Source organism: Vanessa atalanta, chromosome 17, assembly GCF_905147765.1.
Source record: "Vanessa atalanta chromosome 17, ilVanAtal1.2, whole genome shotgun sequence".
In the NCBI taxonomy this organism is placed as follows: Eukaryota; Metazoa; Arthropoda; class Insecta; order Lepidoptera; family Nymphalidae; genus Vanessa; species Vanessa atalanta.
Genome location: NC_061887.1, coordinates 7,972,816 through 7,992,314, shown reverse-complemented (window position 1 = coordinate 7,992,314; position 19,499 = coordinate 7,972,816). Strand labels below are relative to the sequence as shown.

General features: G+C 30.9%; 3 protein-coding genes across 4 annotated transcripts; all 3 read right to left on the bottom strand.

Moving 5' to 3' along the window:
* Positions 1-1,160: 1,160 nt before the first annotated feature.
* Positions 1,161-1,891, bottom strand: LOC125070589 (magnetosome-associated protein MamJ-like). 2 transcript variants are annotated; one of them, XM_047680513.1, is made up of 3 exons: positions 1,834-1,889; positions 1,633-1,749; positions 1,161-1,575 (listed from the first exon to the last, which is right to left on the bottom strand). In XM_047680513.1, exons 2-3 carry the CDS (start codon positions 1,733-1,735, stop codon positions 1,229-1,231), a joined length of 450 nt encoding a protein of 149 aa, XP_047536469.1. In that variant the 5' UTR covers positions 1,736-1,749; positions 1,834-1,889; the 3' UTR covers positions 1,161-1,228. The 2 variants fall into 2 exon arrangements, with proteins under 2 accessions (XP_047536469.1, XP_047536468.1); XM_047680512.1 differs by having other exon boundaries at positions 1,161-1,749; positions 1,834-1,891.
* A 1,181-nt stretch (positions 1,892-3,072) lies between these two features.
* On the bottom strand, positions 3,073-5,858 carry LOC125070590. The gene is made up of 2 exons (XM_047680514.1): positions 5,742-5,858; positions 3,073-3,427 (listed from the first exon to the last, which is right to left on the bottom strand). The coding sequence occupies exon 2, from the start codon at positions 3,418-3,420 to the stop codon at positions 3,073-3,075; it is 348 nt and encodes a 115-aa protein (XP_047536470.1). The 5' UTR covers positions 3,421-3,427; positions 5,742-5,858.
* Positions 5,859-8,855: 2,997 nt separating this feature from the next.
* Positions 8,856-17,741, bottom strand: LOC125070654. The gene is made up of 9 exons (XM_047680602.1): positions 17,728-17,741; positions 17,227-17,428; positions 16,755-16,805; positions 12,684-12,791; positions 12,441-12,586; positions 10,406-10,526; positions 9,681-9,866; positions 9,378-9,509; positions 8,856-9,032 (listed from the first exon to the last, which is right to left on the bottom strand). Exons 2-9 carry the CDS (start codon positions 17,410-17,412, stop codon positions 8,940-8,942), a joined length of 1,023 nt encoding a protein of 340 aa, XP_047536558.1. The 5' UTR covers positions 17,413-17,428; positions 17,728-17,741; the 3' UTR covers positions 8,856-8,939.
* Positions 17,742-19,499: the final 1,758 nt, after the last annotated feature.

Below are 19,499 nucleotides of genomic sequence, written 5' to 3'. Positions count from 1 at the left end.
AAACGATATTTATTGCACATTTATGTAGTAAGTGTTCTGCAAAGTCTAGTTTTAGAAGTATATTAAGTAGTCCACATAATAACTAATTATTATATAAAATAAAACATTATATTCAAAATAATAATTATATTACTTCCCTAAATTAGCTCAACAATTATCTGTGGCGTTTTACACTACCACATTAGTGTTTTAAAATAATTTAACTCCTTGTGGACGAAATCCAACTCACCTGTAATAACTACTTTATTAAACTGTTGAAAATTATATGAATCGACGACTTCTGAACGCTGAAAAAAGAATTTAGTATCACAACATTTCTATGTATTTTTTAATTTATATATATTGTCAGTGTTGCCAGTGCTTGCAACATGTATAATATAAATGCCAAAAATTGCTACCACCGCTCGTAAACATTGGAACGGTAAAAAATATTAACCACTACTTATATCATCAACATACTCTAATGTTAGAGTGTCCCTCACTCACCCTTCAAAACCGAAACACAATAATACTAAATATTGCTGCTTAGCGGCAGAATATCATGTCATGAGTGAGTGGATTTCAGGCAGGCTTGCATAAATTTTAGTTCAGAAAAAGCTTTATCGGATGTTGAAATGTATAAGAAACAATTTATGACAATGAGAAATTTAAAAATATTTCTATCTTTATGTATATATATTCGGTGTCTAGAATTATTAACGCCTGTTTTTTTTCTAAATCGATCTATGATTTAATCTCTTCTTTGATCAGTCATTTAAATATAATTTATCGAGTACTATGTATTAAAATAATTTAAATGTACAACAAAAAAAAATAACATTATAAAATATATTTAATCTTGCTCTAAATATAGTAACTGCTGCAGTTCTTGATGCTCTAAACTAAAACAACATTTTGAGCCAACAGTAGAGTAAAATTGAGGTTAATCCAATTTTTTTAAGTAGATTCTGCTACTGAGCATGTTACTCATATAGCACATAAATCCGAGTCAGATAGCCGTCCCATCGGACTATGTTGATAGAGTATGGACCTGTGTTTACAAACAAATATGCCCTGTGCAGATGTCTAGTCTTTGAGATTTATCACTTTGACCAATATTCTGTCAGAAGGACTTCAATACTATTAAAGGAAGTGAAAATAAGACAAATAACTAATCAAGCATGTTTTAATCGTGACCAATTTAAAATTCGTTCTTAAAACAAATGAAAAGTCGTACAAAAAAAACTTTTTAGACGATTTGCTGAGTAGTAGTAATGCCGTTGCTGATGTAGTTCAATACCATGCTGAACCAAGATTGCAGAGAAGCTAGGTAACTTTGTTCAGGAGCGTTAAGTGTTACTTGAACAGTACCATCGTTGTAAATTTCACCAGTAGGAATTTGTGGAACGGATTCCTCTTCAACGATTACGGGTAGTGTAGGTTCTTCGACGGGTTCAGGTTCAGGAACAATCACAGGGAGAACTGGTGCAGGTAATAGTACAGGGCTTGGGATAGGTGCTGGTTCTACTTCAGGCAAAACTGGTGCAGGTAATAAAACTGGGCTTGGCTCGGGCACTGGTTTTACTTCAGGCAAAACTGGTGCAGGCAACAGTACAGGGCTTGGTACTATAACTGGTTCTGCTTCAGGCAAAACTGGTGCAGGTAAAAGAACCGGGGCTGGCTCAGGTTTGTCCTCTAGACCCTTAGGGGCTGCAGCGACAGCCGCCACCAATAGAGACAGCAGAAAGAACTTCATTATTGTTCACTTATCTAAAAACAACGAGACATTAAATTAATAAATAATTCTTTCAAACACTGAATCTTATTTTATTTAAATATAAACAAACTATTTACCTTAATTTCGATCTGAGGTTCAATGTTGAATGATAATTTCGCTGAAGTTTCCGAAAATTTATTATAACAATACGTAACGTCATATTTATTATCATCATTTCCCCAATAAAGTAAATGGCTAAATTGAGCCCATATTTCATGATATGAGCTTTGTAATCGTATTTCACGAAATGACAATATTTTGATAAGGAAGTAATTAATGTGATATTATGGGGGATATAATCTTTTATTCTACTGAATTACTTATATTATTTGTTTCTTTATAATAACTGTTAATATATCTATATATCTTAATCTATATCAATATACTATAATAGAACCAATTTTTGGGAATAATATTATTTTGAGATCGTGTTGTTTACGTCGCTTGTCTTCAGCATGAAAAAGATTTTTTTTTTAATTAAAGAGAGAATATTGCCTCTATCTTGAGAAATGATTTTTATCAATTTTTGGAACTTTAAATTGTTTGTATGTATATTATATATTTTATTTACTTCGGCTTTTATATATTTCAACCGCAGTGATATCTATTTATTTTCAACACTTCAAATATTTTATAAAGGCGCCTTCATCGTGGTCACGAGTTGATAAAATAAAAACACCATACCTCTTTATCGCGGTTAAAACCCAAATAAAATACAAAAAATATAAAAAAAGTAAAAATGTTTGTCTATTAAAAAAAATATGTTTGTACAGAATATTTATGTTTCTGTTATTGAATTATATATAAAATAAAAATAAGTTAAATGTGTAAGTTGCCTTTATGGTTAACACGTGAATCTATGCCGAAGGTTGCGAGGTTCAACCCCGGGCAAGTTTTCTATTTAAATATAACAACGCCTATTATTATTTAGGTGTCATCAGACAATCAGTGCGTAAAGTAATAAAAATACAATAAAATATATGTATATTATGGTTAATTTTTTGGCCATAGGATCGGAATTGTAATTCAACGAGGAAATGCTGCTTGCATTCTTACCATCAAACAAATTTAATTTTTGCAAATCTTTCATTAATACAAAAAAATACATCTAATATAAAATAGATTTAACTTTTTTAAGTAATCTATCTTAATATTTTGAAATAACGATAAGGAATTGTAATTAAAATAATATTACCATATGTATAATTATTATAACTAAAACGAAACGAAATTTAATTAATAACAATTTATTAAAGAGACATTATAAATAAACAATAAAATATGTAGTATTAAGATATATGATGCATTATTCTAAGTTACTTGTTAGGGGTTACAAAAACTAAAACGGGCTTGTATTTGGGGTCCCAAGTACCATCGTTTTCCGACTGAGGCGTTAAATTTCCGCTTTTGTACGTCTCCGATATTTTTACGAAGATATCTTTGAATTTCTGCTCCGCGTCACTATCTATACTGTTTTCAACGTCTTTGATGGTAGATCCAGAAGGTAAAACCTCTTTTCCTGTTGTGTAAGGAGTTTCTTTGGCGTATTGAAGGTCCATATAGTCGTTAAGAATCCCTTCCAATACAGTTTTTACGCTGTCATTGGAAGAGTAGTCTTGGATGCCCTGAGAGAGCTCGTTGATGGTTACTGTAGGGACAGACATGTTTTATCTGAAACAATGTAAGAAAATTTAAATGGCGCAATTTGATATTTTAAAATATAAAAAATAAAGTATCTGTAGTGTTCTATAAATATTTACTCTGTGTAAATTTTATCAATCGTACGTAAAATGTATTAACATATTTATAATCATCCAATATTTAAGTTGTAAAAATATTTTATTGGCTCAGATAACAGGTAAGTCGTATAATACTAGCTTTTTTTTATCAATGGCATCATTTTTTATATACGTAGTAGTATTTTTTTATTTATTTTATTATATTACTTATTATTTAATAATTATATAATTATATATTTTAAAATTATATTATTAACTATATTTATTAGTATTATTTTTATTTTATTAAGAACAAGTTATATTGAAAAAAGAAATCAAACGTATTTTATCTTGTTACGAATGCTGTTAAGATACGATGTTATGGAGTGGACCGTCGTTTGAATTCAACTGGCGCAGTACCGATGGCAATACTATGATGTGTATACATTTACCTATTGTATTAATTTACGATACTTCTTGACCGAAGTGAGTACTTAAAAGGCAATACATGAATTGTACTAGACACAAGTGCAAGTAAATAATTACTTTAAAAAACAAATAATCTAAGAAGAATTAGATGATGTTTATTATTTTAAGATATTCTAATTGAGTACTCTAGTTTATTCTCGTATATACTTCTATAATTTTTCTATTTATTATATCTGAAATTTATTTACCCGTTTTCATATTATTTTGTAACATTTCAACCATGTTGGGAATCATGTCGTAAACGGCCGCGTAACATCTTTATAAAAGGTCTTCTATCTTACTATCAAATATTAATTTTAGGTCTTCACCACACTGATGAAGTTTTACTTATATTTTCCATCTGGTATATTATATTTGTATAATCTATAACTATTTGATATTCCTGATAGTAAAATAAAGAAAAACAAAAGTCCAAAAGTTGTATCACCTGTATAAAACTAACGTAAATTCCTTATATATCATAACTATCTGATACAACATTTTACAAGACCTAGTAATGCCTAAAGTTTAGTCAACTAATGCTATCAAATTTTCATTAGTTGAATTTCCCTATTCATTCATCTTTATGATAATATTTACTAACATATATATTCATAATTTGGAATTTAGTAAAAATATAATCAGGTTTACAACACGCCGTTACACGTCTATGAAAGAAGCAATAGTGTACATAAGTAACATACAAAAACAAAATCAATCCGTGGCAAATAAATCCACATCTTTTTCAAAATGTTGATTTTCATAAATAGAAGCATTACCAAAACTTTCAAATGCCAATTTTAATAATATCATATCATGTATTTTACATACTACCCGGTAGATTTATCTAAACGGCTTTATTATCACTATGATCTTTCATGACCTTGATTTGTATTTATAATTCATCTCGTACTCTGCGGTTAAAGAAAACAACGTAAGGAAACCTATATTCCGCATGAAAACCCGCCACATTAAAGCAACATACTGGAATAACCTCGTGAGGAGAGGAAGCCTTTTCCAGTAGTGGGACATTTACAGGCTACAAACAAACCTGAGACTTTATATTTCCGTAATAAATTTTTATTTAAAATATATTACACCCATGCCGATAATTGTTATCGAATATTTAAATACGGGAAGTTAATGATAAACGCCCTAAGGAAATGTTTTTAGGTTTGCTTTTTCACATATATGTCATTATCTGTAAAATATATGTACATATATAGAAATATTTCGAATATATTTAGAACTATGTAAAATCAAGAATTAAGGCGAAAATTATATTTATTCAAGCAGGCTCTTCGTGAGCACGTTTTAAGCGTCATTAATGTTATAAGAATTAATTTAAAAAAAACTACGAACGATTTAGACGGTATATTTTACCGAGAAGAAAGGGCAATAAATAAAATTTAAAAATAGAACATAATATTACATTTTAAATAAATGTTTTAGATTACTTAGTAAAAATACTATCGTGGAATCCAAAAATAATATATTTAAATATATATTTTTCTAGTGTTTTACTGAATTACAATCTACAATTCCATTTATTAACCTCCATAAATAGTATATAAGATAACAGGAGATTGATAACAAATTTATTATGATTTATTACATCATTAAAGTCGAAAATATCTTAATACGTATTTAAGTAAGCTAGTATAACTATATAGAAATATTATCAGCAAAAATATCAAGGTTCACTTCACGTACAAGTAATATACAACACCTAAGTATCAAAATATAAATAAAAAGCAAATATATTAGTATGCAAAGTAAAAGCAAAAAATTTAACTCACGTTTTCAAATAACTTTGATGCACTTCAAATACTTTACTAAAGAGTAAGTCGACTGACGTGTATATAAATATCACGCTGTTTTTATAAATCACAAACAATAAGGGCCCTCGAGATAAAAGTGGGCTTGGCGTGTCAAAAAATTGATAAGTAAACTTTATCAGAGTCACACATTACGAATCATTTTTCGCACCAGAGCACCCACTGATAAAATATGCCCTAAATAATCGCAACACAATATTTTTGGCATTCGTGTGAAAATTATTCTTAGCCTTATTCTAGAAACTACTACTACTTTGTACTTTCTCGCAAATAGATTATTTATTTTTAAAATCTATAAATTCCACCAACTTGAAGCTGATTTATGGCCGAATCTTCTTCAGCGAAGGTAGCAGCGGTGAGTTGTTGACAGATTTTTAACACAGCTTCAAGAAATAATTGTCTTCTTGAGAGTTTTATTCGTACAAAAGAGTAAAGGGCTCAAGATCGTTATCTTGGAATATAAAAAGAAATGTTTATACTCGTTTGTATTTATAAGAAACATACGTAAATTATTATTCTTTGTATTAATATATTATATGAAAGAAAATAATATACGCGACTTCGCCCGCGACTTCGCCCACGACTTCGCCCGCGTATTTAAGAGCGTAGATTTCAGGTATAAAAAGTAATGTATTTTCTTCCTTGGGGTTAAGCACCAAAGGTGATGAAATTCGGTTTATCCGTGAAAACGTAACAAATAGAGAGACTTACTTTCGCATTTATAATATTAGTAAAAAAATCTCATAATTTGTAACTAACTGAACTTTACTCTCTAAAATGAATAAATCAATTTCCTTTTTAGGAATTAATTAAAACTATGGAATAAAAATTATTGTGTTATTATATACGTATACAATTTATTTTTATTGCATAAAATATAATTTAGTAATAAATGATTTAAAATGTTTTTATTCATACATTTTACAATACTTTCGCATTGCTTATTTTTTGTTTGTTTACATCTTATCTTTGAGTTCGCCCTTTATCAAAGCTGAAGAAAAAATTACACTATCTTATGTGATGTTAACGTCACCTAAGCGAATTATCATATCATACATATCAATGCAGTTTCACTAAGTCTTCATTCGGATATTTTTATGATTCATAAAATATTAGCAATATTATAACATTCACTATAATTATTATTATTATTTTCATATTAGCAGCCTGTAAATTTCCCACTGCTGGGCTAAGACCTCCTCTCACTCTGAGGAGAAGGTTTGGAGCATATTCCACCACGCTGCTCCAATGCGGATTGGTGGAATACACATGTGGCAGAATTTCGTTGAATTTAGACACATGCCGGTTTCCTTACGATGTTTTCCTTTACCGCCGAGCACGAGATGAACTATAAACACAAATTCAGCACATGAAAATTCAGAGGTACCTGCCTGGGTTTGAACCCGAAATCATCGGTTAAGATGCACGCGTTCTAACTACTGGGCCATCTTGGCTCATAATTTTATACTAATACAAAAATATTTTGATACTATCTATCATTTTTGTTAAATAAACAAATGACTGCTTAGAATTAACAGTCCCTTTGTGGGGCTATATTAACGTTTATAAAACAAGATCACCGAGAGCGTCCAAACTGTCTCTTACTAATTAATTACGAAAAATTGTAATGTAACATTTTGTACAAGAGTTCATAGATCACACTCTACGATTTTAACAATATCTCCCTGGCTTCTTTATTATGTATTAAAAAAAAAGGTTATCAGTTAAAAAATTGAACAAAAAAAGCCGGCTGAGTAATAAGTTCCTTTTTAACGAAACGGTGGTAGTTTTTACTGTATGTATGTATCGCTATAAATAAATTATTATTAAAGTAAAACAATATTAATTTCCTGTTTCTATGTGCTGGTTATTTAATCGATTTATTGTTAAATAAAAACACATCACCGGTTTGTCATCGACTTATCAACATGTTCACTATTTCATCATCCAATTTTATGATTCATAGACTTTTTTGTCATTTTTTACTTAGAACTAGCGTTGTTCATTCGATATGATATTCAATTTCCTCTTCAAATAATCTATAAACAATATAACTTAGTACAAAGACATCTATTGATTCTAAACGCAAAAACATGTCAATTATATGATTATTCTTCAAAGGGCGTCTAAAGACTCATCTTTATGGTGATTTACAAATATTATAGTTTTATTAAATATGTGGTTCGTTTTTTTTGTCCAGAGGATCCGAATTGCGATTCAACGCGGATATGTCAAGATTTATACAGTAACTATTTTTAAGTCATATTTGTATATTTTATTGTTAATAATTCGTATATGTTTATAAATATATATTAATATGTTAAGAACGATACTAAAATATTTTGAATAATGTGTATAACCTTCTGAGTGAGAGTGGAAATCGGTCAAATGATACGCAAAATATTATCGTAATTTATTACAAAAATTATAGCCCCTTAATATAAAAAATATAGGCGTTTTAAAGTATATGCGCTGTCCTCTTCATTCCAATGCCAAAAAGCTGATAACAGAAAGAGAGAAATTAGTATGAAATTAGTGTAACTAATTAATTACTAAGATCGATCAATAATAAACAGGATGAAAATGTATGAGGTGTATATATTTTTTGAGCCTTTTTATGAATAATTTAAACAGATAACATTTTTATCGAAATGTCAATAGTATTTTATCGTCAAATCATCCTATGCATCTCAAATCGAAGTGACTTTGAGATAGGTCAACGGTTTTTTTCCATCTTCATGCTAATAATAAAATTATAGATTAAATTCCATTACAATATCATTGAAATATATTGATAACTGGGTATATAAGAAAAAAGTATTTATATCAATTTAACATATCATCCAACTAAGTGTGTGTGGGTGTGTGTATGTGTGTGTGAGAGAGAGAGAGTCAACGGAAAATATTTTATAATATTTAATTTTGTTATAATTTAGTTAGGTAAGATAAACACACTCTTAAGCCGTTTTGTAATAAAAGTAGTATAAGAAATACGCTTTTTTTATTTATTGATAAGTATATAATATACTAAAAGTATTTTGGTAACGCTTATAAAATGAAATCAACCAAAGCATAATTTGTAAATCATATAATTTATTGAATTCAGAATAGAGAATTTATACCTCTTGTAAATAATGAGCTGTTATTAATTGGTAATTATTAAACTTCGATGGGGTTGACGGCGATGACATCGATAGGGTTGAAGTCTGGTCCGGGAACGTCAGCCGGGGGAGCGGTACCGACATCAGTCACCTAATATAACACAATATAAAGTCATTTTATAAACGGTCGGTGGACTGACAAATGGGCCACCTGATGGTTAGTGATCACCAATTGTGATATAAGAAATATTAACCATTCCTTACATCACCTAATAGCATATACTATAATCCATTTTTGCATTTTTGTTACACATCAAAACAAACAAACAAGACAAATATTCGCGTTGTTCGCTTAGCAACTTTGTGGTTTTTTTTTCATGCTTTTTCGTGATCAAGGAAACATTGAAACATATTTGCGAAATCAGTCCATGCGGAGGATTTTTTTGTAATTGCGAGTTTGCTACAAATTAATCTAAATTATTGATGTTTTCTCTACCTGCTGTGGACACTTCACGTTGATGATGAGCTGCACGAGAGGGCTTGATACAGCAGGAATGTCGACGGGAGAAGGAATGACAGGCTCGGCTATAACTGGGATGTCAGCAGGCAGGGGTACGTGGATGCTTTCCTGCAAATACGACACACATATCAAACCTTAATGCTTATATCTAGATATATATCAAATCTATTTAAAATAAGTTATTGTTCTATTTTAATTTTTAATACTGTATATTTTTTTATTTTATTTAGTAATGATAAATGATATAATATATTTAAATATAAATTAAATTATAGTTACAAATTCGTGCCCATTGTGAAGAGCACTCATTAATTCATTTAGAGCATGTTCCAAGAAGGGCACAACTGCGGGATTGACGTTTGGGTTCTGTAGAGCATCAGAGAGCTCCTGCAGAGTCCAGGTACTTGTGCCTGGGCGGGCGAGGGCAACAGCCACAATGGCGGCAAGCAAAGTAAAGAATTTCATCTTGAATTATTTTTCTGTGAAATAATACCAATTTTAACGCATATAACTTAAATATAACACTTGAAATAAATCTGAGAAAAGTTACAATAAATACTACAATAACAATAACATTGAAAAAAAAAAACAACACGAAAAAGTACCACTTATAAATATTGTTGTATACAACATAGGTAAGGAGACTGTAAGACTTACTTCCTGTCCTGCAAGTATTGAATGAAATCAAAACTTAATTAACTATATATACGTTTTCGTAATGATAAATTCAATTTTATCTATCAATGTTAATTTAATGCTTATGTGTGATAAATTTACTTATCGGAATTTATTGATTAAAAACAATTTGAATTATTATAAACATGATCACCAACTAAACAATATAACTAGACACTACATGTAACGCCGAATGTTTAGCTGCGTAAACGCTAGACGAGCCGAGCACGGGCGGAGCGCAAGCCGAGCCGCTCGCCGCGGTGTCAGGTGTGAACGTGCAACGAGCCTACAACGATCACTCTCCTCGAACATAGTTTTCAACAGTGTACTCGTAGCTCGCAACGGGGATGGACGAGTTGGTGGCTTTTGCAGCAACCGCTGCTGCTACAGAGATTAATATAGCCAAAGTTAGTAAAAGAGCTAGAAGGCCAAAACGATAGGGATCTACAACTTTATATTTGAGATATATGAGACCATGCATCATCTTTTTTTTTAAAGTAATCCTCATGTTTGAGGTCCCATAATTTTGGGTCCCATTTGGCGTTTGTTTATTTAATTTGAAATTGTATCGGTAGGAATCCCACTTGACATTAGCAAAATATTGTGACATTTGTAAAAAGTTGTAACAAAACATAAAATAACTACTTGATTTAATTGTATCATAACTTGTTTTTTAATATGTATACATACTTCATAAATAAGTGAAGGAGAAAAATCTTCTAGCTATGAAAAAGATATAGATATGATGATAGATATGAGAGATAGATATATTAAAGTTTTTCATTTGCCTAAAAAAACGCTAATCGCAATAAAGTAAAACAGTTTCGCTAACAAAAGTTCTAAAATTACTTTCATTAATGTAAGTACACTTGATCCCAAGTAAATAAAAAAGCAATTTTTATAGCAAGAATAAATGCGAGATATAAAAATTTTTGATTTTATATTGCAAGGCATAACAATTGTAACTATTTAGGCGAGAAAAGAGCGGCGAAACTTGAATTCATACCAATGGGTTTTGATTGATCATGCATCTGTCAGATATCAATGGAAATAAACTTTACTTTCTTATTTATAGATACATACAAACTGTCCCCATGTTAGGATGGGCATAAAATGCGAGGGTTTTAATTTAACTCAAAATAACCTTGCAAATTATGACAAGTAATGTTATCAAGGGTAGATATTGTCCACTCATTTCACAGTGTTACCAGGAAAATTTACCAGAATTATTTAAGAATTGGCAATTCTTTTGCTTTAGTCGTTCTCTTTTCGAATTTTAATTTTGCCACCTCGCATACCCTTATATTCCAATCGCGCCACCATATTGGAGTAATGGTGCCCAACAACGTGAATTGTTTGCACCTTTTAATAAGTTATCATGCACGTAACGCTACTGAAGAAAAACCTCATACAACTTTACTGTATATATATGTATGGTATTTTTATCATACAATAATTACGCGTGAATAATAAAAACACACCCGAAACTTAACACCGTCAATCACATTTCCTTCACAAAGCCAGTGAAGATATTGGTGCTCAACGAGCCGTGATGGTTTATAAAAATATTATAGGAGTTACATCGCAACACGATAAAATATATTTAAAAATCATTCTCGGTATTTAATCTTTGTTGTGAACCCGATCAAAACTGTTCCTATTTTTCGATTTTAATTACGTACATTAAAAAAAAAGTCCGTTTACACTTTTACTTATAATATTATATACACGTAATATATCAAAATAAACATTAAATAAAAAGAAGTTTGCTCTTGTAGATGAATTATTATTTAGTACTAGTAGTTTAGCAATTAAAATATTTTTTATATTTTTATTATTGATATATACTATTAAAGTAAAGGATTCATTGAATCTAGTGTAAAATAAGGCTTTGTTCCTTAATTACTAATTGGGTAAGAAATCTACTTCATGAAATTAATAACATCTCATTTGTTTCGTATAGTTTATTAAATTTTAACCATAAATCGTTTTCAATTTACAAAGGTCGGATATCTTCGCATTCAATGATCCATAATACTAGGCTGAGCAGGAGCTCCGATATCGATAGGGTTTACAGCGATGACATCGACGGGGTTAACTTCGATTGGTTCAGGAATAACTATAACGGGCTCCTCAATAACTTCTTCGGGTGATTCTTCGACCAACACTGGTGTAGGGTCTACAGGAACCTCAGCGACCTAATTTATAATAATAAACGTTATGACTATATCACATTATCATTCATTAAAACTACAAATTGCGTCATGTATTTCTATCTAATATAAGATTTTGGAATTCCTCTAAATGTTACTAAAACATCTATAGTATTAATATTATATTTTATTACTTCTTATATATTAATACTGTTTACCAACCTGCTGCTGGCTTTTAACATTGACGATGATCTGCACAAGAGGGCTGGATGGAGCGGGACTGGGAACAACGGGGGCGGGAACAACAGGGCTAGGTACAATGGAGACATCAGCGGGCAGGGGCACGAAGACGCTTTCCTGGAAACAAGAATTAAATGAATAAGGAATTATTTTAATTTTAAATATTTCAAAGAGTTTTATTATTTTATTTAATACATAATTATATTTTACTTACTAATTGTTCTCCGTTGTGAAGAGCAGTCATGATTTCATTTAAAGCATGTTCCAAGATGGGTACGAGTGCGGGGTCGACATTGGGGTTCTGGAGAGCATCAGAGAGCTCCTCCAGAGTCCAAGTGCTTGTGCCCGGGCGGGCCAGAGCAACAGCAACGACGGCGGCGAAAATAGCGAAAAATTTCATCTTAACTGTTTTTTTTTACTAAAATAACGGAAAATAAATACCGATTAAAGCTAATTTTAAAAGTTAACTAACTAGATACAAGGACACAAATAAAGTTTTTTGTACAAACTACAATGATTTCAAAGTTTAAGCAAAACTTTGCGGGAAGTATATTGGACATATCCATTTAATAGAAAATTATCATACATAAATATTTGAATGTAAATATCAACAATTAAAATAACAGGTCACATTACTTACCGATTCACGAATAACAATGCGTTTAAAAAAAACGCTATATTTATACAAAATAAATTACAATGATAAAATGCAAGTTATATTACTCTCGATACAGATAATTATCTAATCAAATCCATTCGTAAATTATAATAAAGATAGAATTACATTCCATTATATGTGCGGTACAAATACTATTTTAACGGACAAACACATTTACGATGTATGGGAAAAAACATAGAATTCTATTGAAGTAATCTGTGATTTAAGATTTTAAATTACCATGGTTATTTTTATTACTAACAGTATTTAAAACGGGATATTTACCATGTTTTTTATTTTTATTTGTTGGAGCTCGATATTTCGACATTATCTACGAATGTCTTGTTCACGAGACTGACGTTTGCGGGTAGATGTTGACGGCATTAGAAGTGTCCATATCGGACTACCTCCTTTCTCGTACGTTTGCTGCGTAAACACTGATTACCACTACCACTGTCACTTTCACCCTTACTATATGTTTTATTTGCACTCGAAACTCGATCCCATGTTTTACAAACGAAACTCACCGTATCGATTCGCGAATTTTTTATATTATTATTCAAGGGTTTGCATAACTTTAACACTGGATTCCATACTTATATATATAATACATATCTGTGATTTGTCCGAAACATTTCATTTGCTAGAACACAAAACAATTCTGTACAAGCTCAAATACTACGGTATTACAGGTAAAGATATTAATCTGATTGCTTCATACTCAACTTAAAAGTTCCAATAGGATTTCATTCATAAAAGAAAAAGTCTTCTGGATCTATGCTAAAAATGTATGTTCTACAAGAATCAATAATAAATAAATTATCTTTATTTCTATTTTAAAGGTTTTTGTGATATAGTGTTATTTGCTAACGATAATTTACAGATTTTTAAAGTTGACAGAAAAAAACTAACTATGACCATGTAAATAGTGCATTCTCGTAGAAACACGATCGGTTCAGTAATAATTCATTCATTCGTTCATAAATAATTTAGTTTTGAATGCTCAAAAAACAAAATGTGTAGTTTTACCCTACCAAACGCTAGAAAGCAAATTGCAATATATTTTTAAGGGATGACTGTCTTGATGTAGCCGATACTACGGTGTTTGTAGGAATACCATTGCATTCTAAACTTCAGTGGAGTCCTTCATCGTCCCAACATTTTATTGGAAGAGTCAGGTCCTCAGCATACACGTTAAGAAAAGTTAGACAGCTAAATAATATATTAGCGCTCGTCTATACTAGACGAGCGCTAATATATTTTGATTATTTTCATAGTATTGTCATTTGATACGAGTATATTACTTCGGAATAACGCAACATATATTGAATCTATTTTTTTACAAGAGAGAGCAGTCCGGCCTGTTTATAATCTTGGAGCTAGAGACTCCCTTCGGGATGTTTTTGACAAAGTAGGAATAGTCATTGTTGCGTCACAATATATTTATGTATATTAACGGTAACATTGATTATTTTGATAGAATCAGTGATAATCATTGAATGTACATGAGAGGTAAGGTAAGCTTATAGTGACGCTAAGTTTCCGAATCCGTCCTTCTTGGACAAAGGTAGTGTTTTTCCTGAACACCAATTTCCATATTTCTAATGTAAATAAATAAGAACGTCCATTCACATCATCAAACAGACATTCATGCCAAATTTCTTGGATTATGCATTTCCAAAAACGTTTTATTAGCTGACTTTTAAATATAAACAGAAACCTAAACGCTAAATTCCATACTTCGAACTTTTGAAATTGACGAATTTTTATAATGAAACTTTTATAATGTTCATTCACGTACCATATAATAATCTTCTATTTTTGGCTTTTATTTATGCTGAGAGGGCACTGATTATTTAGGCAACATGGTAAATATCCCGTTTTAAATACTGTTAGTATTTAGGCAATGTCACGTACGATAAAAAAATCTTGTACAAAATTTCATCCTGGAACACTAACTGACTTGCTGTCAATTTTATCATTTTAAAATTTATTATGTTTATTTATTATATAGAGAAAAACATAATATTTCTAAAATATGTTCACTTAAGTTTTGCTTGGGTGTATTATTGGGATAATCATCGTATCGGAAAATGCGTTACAAGATACGCTACGTAATATATTATAGATCAACTCACAAAGGACTACCGCTCCACATTTGCGTCATTATCTAATTTGATGTTTCTTTTGTCTTTAATCTCACCGTAGTACAAGATAGCTCGATCTTTTTAACAGATGTAAATTTTTCTGATCGACATAACTATGCAATGACGAACATATTATTTTCTTAAATTAATGATTTTAAAAATTATAAAAATATTTTAAAAAATACATACAATACAAAAGTTCCTAAAGATTCAAACGTTTTCCGAAAATTTTAAGACTTTTTCTATTATATATTACTGCTTCAAAGTAAAATTTAAAAAGAAACACTGAAAATAATAGATGCTTGTACAATGTTACATCGGTCGGACGGTAGGAACGCGAATAACAGCCAGTAACTACTACAAATATCGATTACAAAAATCCTTATTAAAGATCATTGTTAAGTTGTTGTTACGAAATAACTTGTAAAAATATTTGTCCTTTTGGTTGGGGTCTCTTTGGCTAGTGGTTGGGGTCTCTTTAGCTGGTATAACTCTTTTTAGAAAAATAAGTTTAAAAAAAATGAACTCTAATTTGAATTCCTCATTCCATCGTTCCAACGACTCTTTCTCGACAAAAAAATATATTTCTTCAAACCGCCACAACCTTGAAATCAGATAGCTATAGGTAGTCTAGACTATGGCCTATCTATTCTGTACCGACAAGATGGCTGGTCTCAGTAGTGGGACAGCTTATAAGCAGGGCTGTAATTATTGTTATAGACAATCGTCTATATAAAAAATACGTCATTGGCGTCAATATCTAATCAGATATTGACGCCAATGACGTATTTTTTATTGGCCATTGAATTTACGTTATTTATTTATGTATTATTAATTGTATCTGTACTTGTGTTAACATTTTCAGTTAGTATAATAGAATAAAAAAAAGAATTAATAACATAATATTGTCTTCAAATCGTTTATTACACTTGTTATATACACATTAGCCAATAATTAAATACATTTTAATTTACAGAGGTCCGACATCTCCGCTGTCGATGACAGGCATAGGACCAACAGGGCCCCACATATCGACAGGGTTGACAGCAATGACGTCGATGGGGTTAACTATGACTGGTTCAGGAACAACAACAACGGGTTCCTCAATAGCTTCTTCGGGTGATTCTTCAACCAACACTGGTGTGGGAACTACAGGGGCCTCAGCGACCTAATTTACAAAAATAAACATTCAATACAACTTTTGTACACCCTAAACACGAAGTGGCGTATTACTCGCCTTGCAAATAAAAATTGCGGATCACTCTTTGAACTCAAACCACAACTTGCGTTATATAAACCAAAATATGTAACAATTAATAAATTAAGAAAGAATAATTTTAAAAAATGACAGGAATTTCTGAAAATGTTAGATACTAAATCAATACTTTTTACAAACCTGTTGCTGACTTTTGACGTTGACGATGATCTGCACAAGAGGGCTGGATGCAGCGGGGCTGGGGACAACGGGAGCGGGAACAACAGGGCTAGGCACAATGGCGACATCAGCGGGCAGAGGCACAAAGACGCTTTCCTGCAAACAAGAATTAAAGTTGAGGAATTATTTTAATTTATTGCAAAGACGATTTATTATTTTATTTAATATTTTTTTACATTACATTAGCAGCCTGTAAATTTCCCACTGCTGGGCTAAGGCCTCCTCTCCCTTTGAGGAGAAGGTTTGGAGCATATTCCACCACGCTGCTCCAATGCGGGTTGGTGGAATACACATGTGGCAGAATTTCGTTGAAATTAGACACATGCAGGTTTCCTCACGATGTTTTCCTTCACCGCCGAGCACGAGATGAATTATAAACACAAATTAAGCACATGTAAATTCAGTGGTGCCTGCTTGGGCTTGAACCCGAAATCATCTGGTTAAGATGCACGCGTTCTCACCACTGGACCATCTCGGCTCAAATCAATTATTTAATATATAACTTTATTTTACTTACTAATTGTTCTCCGCTGTGAAGAGCAGACATGATTTCATTTAATGCATGTTCCAAGATGGGCACGAGTTCGGGGTCGATATTGGGGTTCTGGAGAGCATCAGAGAGCTCCTCCAGAGTCCAGGTGCTTGTGCCAGGGCGGGCCACAGCAACAGCAACGACGGCGGCGAAAATAGCGAAAAATTTCATCTTTGCAGTATTTTTTCTGAAATAGCAAAATACAATTATATTATAATGTTCAAAAACGAATCTAATATACAAGAAGAATGATACATAGATGTATGTATCTTCTTTTAAACGGAAATTATTGGTATAACTATCATTTTTTTAAATAATGATAATAATACACAATTAGTTCCTATTTTCACAGTTCCAAAGAAAAAATATTACAAAAGCAAACTTCAAAATATCTTGCATATTGCTAATTATTATTATATAATCAAAAAGAATAATTTTAGTATATATTTTAATACTGTTAAGAAAATGTCATTTCATGTTACTTACCAAATCACAAGTACGGTTACATTTTCAAAAAACGCAGTATTTATACAACTTTAAATGATAATTATTGTAAATGAATTATATTACTCTCGATAGAGATAATTATCTAATCAAATTCTTATATAAATTATCATAAAGATAGATATATAATCGTTTATGCGTGAATTGGAATGTAACACGCATTGATCATCCCTTGAATTGACTAAAACAAATGTTAATTTCTACAGAATGACATCTAATTATCGATGACCTTTTTTGTTTATTTTCAAACGAGCTGTCGCTCGCAACTTCGCTTGCTTTTTACGGACTGGTCATCAGTTATTGGCAGAATAAACTCCTTCTATGGACATCAAGCTTACTTCATACCAAATTTAATCAAATTCAGTTCATTGGTTTGACCGTGAAAGAGTAACAAACAGACAAAAACAGAGTTACTTTCGCATTTATAACATATATTTCCTGTCTTTCCAAAAACCAAAATTTAGTATATTTTAATTTCTTTTTTTTATATTATAGTTTGGCGGAAGAGCATATGGGCCACTTGATGGTAAGTGGTCATCACCCATACACAATGGCATTGTAAGAAATATTAACCATTCCTTACACCGCCAATGCGCCACCAACCTTGGGAACTAAGATGTTACGTCCATTCTGCCTGTAGTTACACTGGCTCACTCACCCTTCAAACCGGAACACTTATGTTCCTGGCCGTGGTGACCACTTACCATCAGGGGGCCATTTGCACAACCGCCTACCGATTAATAAAAAAAAAATTATCTTTATAACAATATAATTAAGGTTGTATATTTTCGAGATAAAAGCTATTCCATCAATATATTTATCTATGGTATTTCCCTAATCTATTAATATATATCATTTCAATAGTTTTCACGTCAATTGAAAAAAAAATATTCTTGCATTTTGTTTTTATTAAGGGGACTACATGAGCTAAATGCAAGTTTTATAATGCAAAAAAGTATATGATCCAATGCAGTAAACCAAATGAAAAAAATATATGATAATCTTCAGGATACATGCTAAGTATTTGTTATTTTGAAAACATGATGTAATTAATTTGGTACGATAGAAAAAAATCACAAAGTTACCTCTAAAAAGATCTTTTAATCAATAATAACTATACTTATATACGTTCCATAATTCTGGTTTTTTGTCAGATTATTCTACAAGCAATATACTATTTAACCTGGGTGTCACTTTTTTAGTAAAATCAATAGATTTTTTTTAAATCCGATATTCTTATTTTCGAACAAAATGCGTACGCATGTGTGCGTAAACGCCGTGTACAGACAATGCCGGCCGAGGCCTGATGCCATACAGACGTGTCGATCTTTTCGCCGCATCATTCATTACGTTACGAGATATTTTTTTGTAATTTTAATTGTAAATTAATTGTTTCATGTTTTCTTATAATAAATTTTATTCTTTCTTGTAAATAAATATATTAAGTTAAAATAGTGTAGTAGTAATTAGGCATTTGTTTTTTTATTATATTATTTGTTATATTTTTTAATTGTGTAAATATGGGAAATAAAGTGAAACGCGTGAGGAAAACTAAAAAACGTTTATATAAATCAAGCGCCGAACATACATATGAACGATATTAAAAGGTAAGAGTATTTAATTAGTAAACATATATTTTTTTTTATAAATTATGAATATTGAAAACATCTATTAGAAAAATGTGCAATCAGTTCTCATATAATCAGATTTTTCGAGCCATTCTTAATAATTACGATAGAGTATTTGGTCAAAGG